The 13,298-nt window shown below is 42.9% G+C and overlaps 1 protein-coding gene across 3 annotated transcripts in view; it reads right to left on the bottom strand.

Moving 5' to 3' along the window:
- FKBP9 (FKBP prolyl isomerase 9) overlaps window positions 1-13,298 on the bottom strand; it is a 56,643-nt gene that overhangs the window by 30,689 nt on the left and 12,656 nt on the right. For all 3 annotated transcript variants that reach the window (XM_079932360.1, XM_079932359.1, XM_079932358.1), the window contains 3 exons: window positions 5,583-5,728; window positions 4,848-5,037; window positions 4,436-4,581 (listed from right to left, as the gene is read on the bottom strand). In XM_079932360.1, coding sequence (XP_079788486.1) covers window positions 4,436-4,581; window positions 4,848-5,037; window positions 5,583-5,670 — 424 coding nt within the window. In that variant the 5' untranslated portion in view covers window positions 5,671-5,728. The remainder of the gene's footprint in view (window positions 1-4,435; window positions 4,582-4,847; window positions 5,038-5,582; window positions 5,729-13,298) is intronic.

Genomic DNA, 13,298 nt, shown 5'->3' with positions numbered 1-13,298 from the left:
ATTTTATCTGATATGAGAATTGCTTATCCAACTTTCTTTTGATTTCCATTTGCATGGAATATCTTTTTCCATCCCCTCACTTTCAGTCTGTATGTGTCCCTAGGTCTGAAGTGGGTCTCTTGTAGACAGCATATATACGGGCCTTGTTTTTGTATCCATTCAGCCAGCCTGTGTCTTTTGGCTCGAGCATTTAATCCATTTACATTTAAGGTAATTATCAATATGTATGTTCCCATTACCATTTTCTTAATTGTTTTGGGTTTGTTTTTGTAGGTCTTTTCCTTCTCTTGTGTTTCCTGACTAGAGAAGTTCCTTTAGCATTTTTTGTAAAGCTGGTTTGGTGGTGCTGAATACTCTTTAACTTTTGCTTGTCTGTAAAGGTTTTAATTTCTCCGTCAAATCTGAATGAGATCCTTGATGGGTAGAGTAATCTTGGTTGTAGGTTCTTCCTTTTCATCACTTTAAATATGTCCTGCCACTCCCTTCTGTCTTGCAGAGTTTCTGCTGAAAGATCAGCTGTTAACCTTATGGTGATTCCCTTGTATGTTATTTGTTGCTTTTCCCTTGCTGCTTTTAATATTTTTTCTTTGTATTTAATGTTTGATAGTTTGATTAATATATGTCTTGGCGTGTTTCTCCTTGGATTTATCCTGTATGGGACCCTCTGTGCTTCCTGGAGTTGATGGGCTATTTTCTTTCCCATGTTAGGGAAGTTTTCAACTATAATCTCTTCAAATATTTTCTCAGTCCCTTTCTTTTTCTCTTCTTCTTCTAGGACCCCTATAATTCAAGTGTTTGTGCACTTAATGTTGTCCCAGAGGTCTCTGAGACTGTTCTCAATTCTTTTCATTCTTTTTTCTCTATTCTGCTCTGCAGTAGTTATTTCCACTATTTTATCTTCCAGGTCACTTATCTGTTCTTCTGCCTCAGTTATTCTGCTATTGATTCCCTCTAGAGAATTTTTAATTTCATTTATTGTGTTGTTCATCATTGTTTGTTTGCTCTTTATTTCTTCTAGGTCTTTGTTAAATGTTTCTTGTATTTTCTCCATTCTAGTTCCAAGATTTTGGATCATCTTTACTATCATTACTCTGAATTCCTTTTCAGGTAGACTGCCTATTTCCTCTTCATTTGTTTGGTCTAATGGGTTTTTACTTTGCTCCTTCATCTGCTGCATATTTCTCTGTCTTCTCATTTTGCTTGGCTTACTGTGTTTGGGGTCTCCTTTTCGCAGGCTGCAGGTTCGTAGTTCCTGTTGTTTTTGGTGGCTGTCCCCAGTGGGTGAGGTTGGTTCACTGAGTTGTGAGGCTTCCTGATGGAGGGGACTGGTGCCTGTGTTCTGGTGCATAAGGCTGGATCTTGTCTTTTAGGTGGGCAGGACCACGTCCGGTGGTGTGTTTTAGGGTGTCTGTGAACTTATTATGATTTTAGGCAGCCTCTCTGCTAATGGGTGGGGTTGTGTTCCTGTCTTTCTAGTTGTTTGGCATGGGGTGTCCAGCACTGGAGGTTGCTGGTCGTTGAGTGGAGTTGGGTCTTAGCATTGAGATGGAGATCTCTGGGAGAGCTGTTGCCGATTGATATTACGTGGGGCCTGGAGGTCTCTGGTAATCCAGTGTCCTGAACTAGGCTCTCCCACCTCAGAGGCTCCGGCCTAACACCCGGCTGGAGCACCAAGACCCTGTCAGCCGCACAGCTCTTTTTCTAGTTTCTGTCCTTTTTCCACACATATAGGTTTTTTCCTTCATATCATTCAGTCTTGCTAAAGTTGTGGGGTCATCTCAGAGATCAATCTGAGTCCCTGTTAATGTTGGAGGGTCTCCTGCAGAGGCAGGGGGTGGCTGTGGCTTATTGTGGGGACAAGGACACTGGCAGCAGTAGTTCTGGGAAGTACTCCTTGGTGTGAGCTCTACCAGAGTCCCTCACAACCAACTTTTTTTAAAATAAATTTATTTATTTTATTTTATTTATTTTTGGCTCGTTGGGTCTTCGTTGCTCTGTGTAGGCTTTCTCTAGTTGCGGCGAGTGGGGGCTACTCTTCGTTGCAGTGCGCAGGCTTCTCATTGCAGCGGCTTCTCTTGTTGCACAGCACAGGCTCTAGGCACATGGGCTTCAGTAGTTGTGGCACGCGGGCTCCGTAGTTGTGGCTCGCAGGATCTCGAGTGCAGGCTCAGTAGTTGTGGTGCACGGGCTTAGCTGCTCTGTGGTATGTGGGATCTTCCCGGACCAGGGCTCGAACCCGTGTCCCCTGCACTGGCGGGCAGATTCTTAACCACTGCGCCACCAGGGAAGTTCCCCAATTTTTAAAGAGACAAAAATTCAATCCTTTAAGTTCATCCAAAACAAGATATAAGTAAAACTAAAGTTAGCTGAGATGAGAGAGGAAAAAATGGCACCCACAATCCAAAACATAAATAGTCCTCCAATCATTTCTATTTCACTTCAGGATGGTATTGCTTCTCATGGATACTCCTAACAGTGAGGATTTATTGAATATGTGCCACACGATAATCCACATGAGATTATGGGGCACTAGCTCTTCCTGCGAAGATCAACATCAACCAATAAGTAACTCTAAATCCAGGACTCTGGGATAGAAGGAAGTTAGTTACCTGACAAACCACTTACCTCAACACTCTTACTTGCCATTTGTTATGTCATGCAAAGGAGAAGGCCTAGACAAGTGAACCACAGGGCATGCCAAGACTGTGCTCCTTCAACTGGCTCTTTGGCAGAGCCCACCCCTCTGTCTCCTTCCCCTCAGAGGAATGGTGAAATCTGCTGAAAGCAGGCTGCTGAGTCAGCCTCTGGATCGCCAGGTGTGGTTAATCCCTGAAATGCAGGTGTGGGTGTGGGAGGGTGTGTGACAGAATATTAATGTTTTTTATTTTTCTGTATCTTTTAATTTAATAGAAAACAGAAAGCCTTACGGTAACCCCAGGGTTTAAATTTTTCTAGCATTATTATGTACTACCTGAATATTTGCTTCTTTTTATAACAACTTTATTGAGATATAATTCCCATACTATACAATTCACCTGTTTAAATTTATACCTGGATAGCTGAGCACAGTGTCAAAGTATAAAGCATTTAAAAATAACTATTTTAAATAAACTATTTATTTAAAATATTTAAATTATTTATTATTTATTTTAAATAAACTATGTATTTAAAATATTTAAATTATTTATTATTTATTTAAAATAAATAAATAACATTCATCACATCGGGCTAGGCATCTAGCTTTACTTCGTACCTCATATGCATGTGGATGATGATAAAAGGATTTGGGAGACAAGGAGAATGAACTTCCATTAGCCAAGGATGAGAGAGTTTGAGTAGTGATAAGAATAAAAACATATCTTGGGGAGGGGAGAATTAAGATATATTTGCGGCAGTTACTTTCAAGCTTTATTTTTCTTTTAGCAGGTTTGTAAAGAAACTGTCTGCAGATTCCCAGTAATAAAAGTGGAGGTCGACAGGAGAGAAGGCTCCCCTCTCCTCCTGCTCTGTAGACCTAGAACTCTCAGAAAACATAGCTTGGAAAACATTATATTAGGGGGTTATTAGAAGTCAGGTATCACTGTCAGTAAACTTCTTAAATAGCATCACATTTTCTTTTTTTTTCTCTTTCTTTTCTTTCTTTTTTTTTTTTTTGGCCACACGGCTTGTGGGATCTTAGTTCCCCGACCAGGGATGGGACCCATGCCCCTGCACTGGAAACATGGAGTCTTAACCACTGGACCACCAGGGAAGTCCCGAGATGTCTTACTTAAGAACAACAGTGAGGGTCAGATGAATTGGGAGATTGGGATTGACATATATACACTATTGATACTATATATAAAATAGATAACTAATGAGAACCTACTGTATAGCACAGGGAACTCTACTCAATACTCTGTGGTAACCTAAATGGGAAGGAAATCCAAAAGAGAAGGGATATATGTATATGCATAGCTGATTCACTTTGCTGTACAGTAGAAGCTAACACAACATTGTAAAGTAACTAGACTCAAATAAATTTTTTTTAAATAAAATAGTGCTAGGTGGAAAGAAAAAGAACAACAATGACCATTAATAGGTGGAGATTTCTGCAACTTACTCATCAGACAGCAAATGATCTAGACTAGCACCGTCCAAATAGAACTTTCTGCAGTGATGGAAATGCTCTGTATCTGCCCTGTCCAGTATAGCAGCCCTTGGCAACAAGCAGCTCTGAAGTACATGAACTGTGGCAGTGTGACCAAGGTACAGTATTTAAAGTTTTATTTAACCTAATGTAAATGTAAATAGCTATATGTAGCTAGTGGCTACCATATTGGACACTGCAAGTCTAGACCAAAAGCTCTGGTGGGTTTCACACGGTACGTTAAATTAACCACTGTAAAAGAAATCAAGACAGATGAGAGTGGCTCAAAGAATGAGAAGGACTTACCATCTCCATCTTCTCCATAGGCCAGAAAAGGAGGTATGGTGATGATGCGCTTTTCTCCCACACACATCCCCAGCAGCCCTTTGTCCATTCCAGGAATCAGCCAGCCAATTCCCACATATGTGTCATATGTTTTCATGCGATTGTGACTGAAAACCAATGAGAAATGGGAAAAGTTCCATACCATGAGGGCATTTCCAATTCATCCTTCAAAAGGTTTTTGTTACCCAAAATTCAGCTACCAATGAACTCATACCCATCCCTGGAGAAAAAGCATGTATACATCTTTGTTCCCAATCACAGAGTAGTTGGGAATGAATCCCTTTTCTGATTTCTCCATGGGCATAAAAAAGCGGATGAGAGAGAAAGAATTAAGGGGCATTTCAATGATACTATCATGAATGGCGGGACTTACCTCGAATCAAACAGTGTCCCATCCAAGAACGTTCCATTGTAGTGGTACCTAACAAAATCAGACACCTGGATGGTCCGAGGGCAACTGGGGGGCTTGAAGTAAGTGTGAATCTGAACCTGATCTTCCGAATTCCAAATATCCATCAGAAGTACATCAAAATGAAGCACTGAATCTGGGGGAATCACACCAGCTAGAAAATAAAGAGAGTTCACACTGAGAAGCTGCTGCCTTTTGGGCCAGACAAATAAACACCTAGGATGCTGCCAAGGTGAATGGAAGCCAAAAGGGCTCGAGAGGTCACATACAATTCCAAAATGAACCATATTCCCTCCTTTTTTCCAAATGAAAAACAAATTTTTTTGCCGCACCCTGTGGCTTGCGGGATCTCAGTCCCCTGACCAGGGATTGAACCCAGGCCATGGAATTGAAAGCCCAGGATCCTAACCACTAGGCCACCAGGGAACTCCCTCCAAATGAAATTTAAAGAAAAGAGAAAAAACACAAAAATTTCCTCTCAGCAAGGATAACATTCAGTACACCTGTGTTAATAACACTTCTTTCATATCTAGAATAAATAAACTCTTAAGATGAGATTTTAGCTGTGTGTGTGTGCTCACAGCTTCTCATTTTCCCCTACCCGAAGCTTCCGAAGACTCTAGCCTGCCTGACTGAAGAGCCTGCAAATGTTCTGGTGGTTTCGGCAGATGTGTTTACAAGCACGGAACAAACACTTACAAACTCCTTCACTTCCATAGGCCAGCTTTGAGGGGATCTTCACAAAACGCCTCTCATTTACACACATCCCGACCAGAGCTTGGTCCATTCCTGCAATCAGCTGTCCTTTTCCCACAAACACGTTGAAAGTGGAGTCTCTGTCATAGCTGAAGACCCAAAAGGTAGAGAGAGAGAAGGAAAAGTATGAATAATCCTTCCCTTAATGAAACTAACCTGTAAAAATGTACCCATGGACAGAGTGAGGTCACTGCAAAGTAAAAAGCCCACAGAGAGGGCTTCCCTGGTGGCGCAGTGGTTGAGAGTCCACCTGCTGGTGCAGGGAACACGGGTTTGTGCCCCGGTCCGGGACGATCCCACATGCTGCGGAGCGGCTGGGCCCGTGAGCCATGGCCGCTGGGCTTGCGCATCCGGAGTCTGTGCTCCGCCACAGGAGAGGCCACAACAGTGAAAGGCCCGCGTACAGCAAAAAAAAGCCCACAGAGGAGTTACTGATGCAGGAAATATCTTCATTGGACAGTACCTGCAGGGTTGGAATTTTTTAATTACCTTGAATATTGCCAGCAAATCTAGTCAGATAAGCATCAGCATAACTCTCTCTAGAGAAAAATATATGTTGTTTGTTGTGAAATATCCACCAATTCTTCCATTAAAAAAAAAAAGTTTACTCCATTTCCACGTGATTGGTACCTAACAGCAATATCACAGATACTCATGCGCAAATTAACACTAATTTTCTTTTTTTTTCTTTTAAGTCAATAAGTTAAACAAAGAGGCAGCGTGGTATAGCAGGAAGTGCACTTAAACTCTCTTAATCTCAGTTTCCTCCACTGCAAAATGTGAGTGATGATAATAGCCATCACAAGATCTGTACCATATAACGATGTGAAAAGTACTCTGAAAACCTAAGGGTTATGCCAATATTACCATACATAATTATTGCAGGTGATAGAAAGTCTGATGTGGTCTTGAAATCACTAATACATGTGTTTTAAAGGCTGACTGGTGATGGCCTTAAGTCGGAAAATAAATAATGGAATCATGGCTATGATCCAAGCTCTCATCCTCTTCCATGTCAAACTTAGCAACAGCAAGGGGGTGCCAATTAGGATACTATGCTAGGGGCTTTGGGGGATATAAAAAAGTCCAAGGCATGGACTCTGCCTACAAGTACCTTACATACTGGCAGAGACACCTACAGAGTTTTAGACACTGTGTTTAAGAAAATGACTACAGAGCTTGGTTTATAATAACTAAACACTGGAAATAACTTACAAGTTCAAGAGTATGGCACTGATTACATATAAGGCAAGGACATATAATAAAATGCTCTATGGCCATTTAAAAATAACAGATTTCTGCTATAGGGATGTAATGTATAGCATTACTATACATGACTATAGTTAATAATACTGTACAGTGAATATAGTTAATGGTGAATATAGTTAATAATATTGTGTTGCAGGGCTCCCCTGGTGGCACAGTGGTTAAGATTCTGCCTGTCAATGCAGGGGACACAGGTTCAAGCCCTGGTCCGGGAAGATCCCACATGCTGCGGAGCAACTAAGCCCATGCGCCACAACTACTGAGCCTGCGCTCTAGAGCCCACAAGCCACAACTACTGAGCCCAAGTGCCACAACTACTGAAGCCCGTGCGCCTAGAGCCCGTGCTCTGCAACAAGAGAAGCCACCGCAATGAGCAGTCTGCACACCGCAAGGAAGAGTAGTCCCCGCTCGCCGCAACTAGAGAAAGCTTGCGCACAGCAACGAAGACCCAACACAGCCAAAGATAAAAATAAATAAATTAGGGCTTCCCTGGTGGCACAGTGGTTGAGAGTCCGCCTGCCGATGCAGGGGACACGGGTTCGTGCCCCAGTCCGGGAAGATCCAACATGCCACGGAGCAGCTAGGCCCGTGAGCCATGGCCGCTGAGCCTGCGCATCCGGAGCCTGTGCTCCACAATGGGAGAGGCCACAACAGTAAGAGGCCTGTGTACCGCAAAATAATTAAGTAATTAATTTTTTAAAATAATAATAATGTGTTGCATATTCAAAGTTGCCAAGAAAGTAAATCTTAAAAGTTATCATTGGGATCTCCCTGGTGGCACAGTGGTTAAGAATCCACCTGCCTAAATTGATACAGCCACTATGGAGAACAGTATGGAGGTTCCTTAAAAAACTAAAAATAGGGGCTTCCCTGGTGGCGCAGTGGTTGAGAGTCTGCCTGCTGATGCAGGGGACGCAGGTTCGTGCCCCGGTCCGGGAAGATCCCACATGCCGCGGAGCGGCTGGGCCCGTGGGTCATGGCCGCTGAGCCTGCGCGTCCGGAGCCTGTGCTCCGCAACGGGAGAGGCCACAATAGTGAGGGGCCCGCGTACCACACACACACAAAAAAAACTAAAAATAGAACTACCGTATGACCCAGCAATCCCACTACTGGGCATATACCCTGAGAAAACCATAATTCAAAGAGTCATGTACCACAATGTTCATTGCAGCTCTGTTTACAATAGCCAGGACATGGAAGCAACCTAAGTGTCCATCGATAGATGAATGGATAAAAAAGATGTGGCACATATATACAATGGAATATTACTCAGCCATAAGAAGAAATGAAATTGAGTTATTTGTAGTGAGGTGGATGGACCTAGATCTGTCATACAGAGCGAAGTAAGTCAGAAAGAGAAAAACAAATACCGTATGCTAACACACATATATGGAATACAATAATAATAAAATAAGGTTCTGAAGAACCTAGGGGCAGGACAGGAATAAAGATGCAGACATAGAGAATGGAGTTGAGGACACGGGGAGGGGGAAGGGTAAGCTGGGACGAAGTGAGAGAGTGGCATGGACATATATACACTACCAAATGTAAAACAGATAGCTAGTGGGAAGCAGCCACATAGCACAGGGAGATCAACTTGGTGCTTTGTGACCACCTAGAGGGGTGGGATATGGAGGGTGGGAGGGAGGGAGACGCAAGACAGAAGAGATATGGGGATATATGTATATGTATAGCTGATTCACTTTGTTATAAAGCAGAAACTAACACACCATTGTAAAGCAATTATACTCCAATAAAGATGTTAAAAAAGAATCCACCTGCCAATGCAGGGGATACGGGTTCGAGACCTGGCTAGGGAAGATCCCACATGCTGCAGAGCAACTAAGCCCATGCGCCACAACTACTGAGCCTGCGCTTTAGAGCCCGTGAGCCACAACAACTGAAGCCCACGTGCCTAGAGCCTGTCCTCCACAGCAAGAGAAGCCACCACAATGAGAAGCCCACGAACTGCAAGGAAGAGTAGCCCCCACTCGCCACAACTAGAGAAAGCCCGCACGCAGCAGTGAAGACCCAACAAAGCCAAAAAAAAAAAAAGTTACCACCACAAGAAAAAAATTTTTGTAACTATGCATGGTGATGGATGTTAACTACACTTATTGTGGTGATCATTTTGCAATATATACAAATATCAAATCATTATGTTGTACACCTAAAACTAATATAATACTATATGTCAATTATACCTCAATAAAAAAAATTTTAACATTTCTATTCATTGGCACTAGAAGGACATACACATGAAGAGAAAACTGTAGGTTACAGTGCCACATATAAAATAATCTCATTTTGAATTTACATATATAGATGCATGTGAAAAATCCACAAGGTGACACGTGAAAATATTACCAATAGTAATCTATGGGTAGGAGATTTCAGGTGACGATTTGTCTTCTCTTTAACTCTCACTTAATTTCAAAATGATCATGGAATACATGTTCATAGGCTTCACTTCATGGATTCGACCAACTGGAAATTGAAAATATTTTTTCAAATTTCAGATAGTTCCAAAAAGCAAAAACCTGAATTTGCTGAACACCGGCAACTATTTACATAGCATTTACATTGTATTCAGTATCAGAAGTAATCTAGTGATGATTTAAAGTATACAGGAGGATGTGCCTTGGTTATATGCAAATACTACACCGTTTTATATAAGGGACTTGAGTATCTGAAGACTTTGGTATCCAAAGGGGTCCTGGAACCAATCCCCCATGGATACCAAGAGACGACTGTACTTATGTAATAAAATGTTAAGGGCTGTTGGAATCTACCTGCCCTTCACTTGGTAAATTACTTCTACATTTTCCTCATTTTCCTTAATGAACAGCTTGGGAGAGCAGCACAGTCCACCTCACCATCTGTCAGGTCATCTTCCTCAGACCTGCCCTCTCCTTCCCTTTCTCCTCCTAGTTTTAGAGTCCATTTCACAGCCTTCCTTTCTCCAAGGTCAGTGAACAGAAAGCAAATGTCCAAGTTCTGGCTGACAAGCCAGAGAACAAAAGCACATAATCAGCTTTGTGCTGAAGTCGGCTCTACGACTCCACCCTCTGTCTCCGGGGGACCGAAACCCACCCTGGGGAATGCCAGCTCTTCAGTTTCACTTGGCTGGGGCTTTGCCACACCCTGAACCATCATCAAACTGGAGGATTTATGGACCAGAATTCAGGCTTCGAAGACTTCCCAGGCACGGAACTTTCTATTTTTCATCCACAGAACCCAAATTTAATGAGAGTTTTTAATAATAACTACTATTTAGAGAGCGTTTATTATGTGTCAGGCACAGGGGTAACCTAAGCTTTTCTATACGCTATCTCATTTAATCCTCATACAACACCTGAAGGTAAGTGCTGATACTCAGGCTCCTGGGAGGTGAAAAAATTTCCCAAGCTCACAAAGTTAGCCAAATGGGAAGAAAAGCTAGAACCCAGGACTATCTGACTCTTATCCTCCATGCACAGGGCCTCCCTAGATGATGTATAAAAACTGGTATGGCCTCGCAGCATTAATTTATGCATTTGATGACTGCCTAAGCAACATGCTAGAAACAAAAAACACCTTTCCGAAAGAAAATGTATAATTTACATACATGAGAAACTAACAAGCAAGGCCAGTTTTGTCTACAGCTGAAAACTCTGACCATCTGGAAAAATAAATTTGTTCTCAGCAAGTCTGTGCTGGTCAGTACTACTGGAACAAATTCATACGCAGGGTCCAGCCAGGAGCTGGTCATGAAAATTATTTCTGCAAGTGCTGGAATTAGCCCTTATTCAGCCTGTCCCAGTATTGGGCTGATTTGCAGATGTCCCAATCGAGGTCCTGCAGGAAAGAGATGATAGGCACAAACTAGGCAGCTCCAGGACACTTTAATAAAGGGGCCGTGTGCAGGGTGCAGAGAAACAATTAAGGGACAATGCAGTACCTCTGGGGACAAGAAGGGAGTGCTGTTGTCACACCCAGACCTGAAGCATCCAGGAACAGAGAGGGAGCTCAGAGCACCTGACAGAAGCTAAGCTAGGACCTTTGGTCTAGGGACACAGCCCATGTGATGACTCTATAGGCAGGGAGCCAGAGGAATAAATATCTCCACCACACTCTCCTCCCTCCCTCTGATCTCCTGCTGAGGCCCCATGGCTGAACCTAGCCACAAGCCGGACTACAAGAGGGTCACTGATATAACCCGTACTATGCACAGGTAGTCCATATAGGTCAACCTCCCAGAGTAAAAAGCAAGTGGAACAGGGGTAGAGTGGACCTAGAAAGGCAAATGGAAATTATCCAGCACATCCAACACCCCCTTTCCTCTCCACCAGCTTCTTTTTTCTCCCCTGCTCATTCACTGCTGTAGACCCTTTGATTGCTGCCCCTGACACTTCTACCTTCCTCTGCCCCAAGGGGGGTATGGGAGGTGGCTGCAGCACCCTCCAGCGATGCTCTTCCAGCCGATCAGCTCAAGGACCACTACGACAGGAGACATCACGTAACACCCATCATATTCAACTCACTCAAATTCAACTCACTCATCTGCTACAAACAAGCATACACTGTCTTGCGCTTATTCCTCAGGATAGGTAACTACCCCTGTGGCTGCATTCTTAAAGCATAAATACTGTGGCTCTACTTCTAAATGCAGGTTTCAACCTGCACTGAGGATGAACTTTAAAAAGAACATACGGCAAACTGAACACACTCACTTCTCTAGAGCCCCCAAAGCCCATTCCTAGCCAAGCTCCTAAGCTCTTTTTTAAAAAAGGACTGAGAAAACCAGAGCAGAGACCCTTGCTGTCAAGAGATGGCAACATTTTGGAAGATGGAAAGGGAACGGAGGGGCAGAAACTGACCTAGAAGGGAAGAAACAGAATCTAGGTGTATGCAAAAGGGGATCTGGTCAAGGGTGGACGCCATGTGCCTCCTAGAGCCTGCGGAGGCCGCAGGGCAGAAGGAAACCTGGAGCATCAAAGTCCGAATTCAGAACAGCTACACCTCATCCCGGAGCCCCTTCCCCACTCTTAGCAGCTTGGTAACTATAATTCTAAGCTTTATGGAATTATTTAACTGCTTTTAAAACTCTGTGCATCTGTATTGTTTTAAAAATTAAATTAATTTTAAAACATTTTGCCAAAAATTGACATGCATGTATACTACTTGTTGCTGAGATTCTTCTGATCTCAGAGCCAGAAATGAAGTTAAAATGGCCATTACAACGGGGAGAGAGAATGGCCCTATGGTTAGCAGAGCTGAAGTCCTGATCAACTATGAAAGGAAAAGACAGCTTGCTCTAAATGCCAATTTTAGGTTCAGTTTAGACAAATAATAACCGAATACATTACTCCCCCTTGCACCTTTATTGAGGTATAATGGACAAATAAAAAGTGCGTATATTTAAGGTGTATAACTTGATGTTTTGATACATCGTGAAATAACTGTCACAATGAAGCTAATTAACATATCCATCACCTCACATAGTTACCATTTTCTTTTTCTTTTTGTAGTAAGGACACTTAAGAATTACATTCTTAGCAAATGTCAAGTATACAATACAGTATTATTAACTATATTCACATTGCTGTACATTAGACTGAATAAATTTCTTTTGAACATTAAAGAGACTGCCATATTTTGAGAATTCATAACAGGAGGGAAGCAATTTAATAAAGAGCCAGTCGATTGGGCATGGGAACTGCCTTCTGGTGTTTCAAAGTTGGTCAGATGGCTGGCTTACATGGGACGTGCTTGACTTGAGGACTGTGGTCCTTGCCAAAGCCCTTGGTGAATGAGACTAGAACATTCATGAAATGCACAAAAGTAGAAACTCACCTCCTAGTTGGATGCCTAGCCCTGGGATGACACAGGTGAGATTCAACACACTCCCCAGGCTGAATTCCACTGCTGAGCTTGGGCCCAACTCAAGGGAGGGAGGCCACGTCTGATGTTTCTGCCTCCCACCTCCCTCCCCACACCTCTTGCTCCCAAAGGTGACTCTGGGCTTCCCAGACCCTTTGCCCAAGAGTATCTTCCTCAAACAACCACCTCTACCAGCAGCTAATGAGCCCTGGCAGGGGGGAAAGGCAAGCCATTAATGATCTGGCAGACTGCCTCTCTGCTACCCAGATGGAAAAATGAGAGGAAGAGAGAGAAGGTGAGGGAGAAAAGAGGAGCGAGTAGGAGTGCAGAGGAAGGAAAGGAGAGAACGCATCTATTCACACCTCCACGGAGAGTCAGACCCTGACATGCAAGCGGCTGGCTTGGATGGTCTTTGGTGCATTAAAGTATCATTAAAAGACAAGTTTTGCAAAGGAAAGTAAAATCGTTACATTGCTATTGTGGATTTTTGCTTTTAAGCAACTGCACAAGTTAAAATGTCAGCTCTCTATA

The sequence above is a fragment of the Stenella coeruleoalba genome (genome assembly GCF_951394435.1).
Source record: "Stenella coeruleoalba genome assembly, chromosome: 9".
Lineage (NCBI taxonomy): Eukaryota > Metazoa > Chordata > Mammalia > Artiodactyla > Delphinidae > Stenella > Stenella coeruleoalba.
Note: the sequence above shows the minus strand (reverse complement) of the source record. Positions and strands in the feature narration are given on the sequence as shown.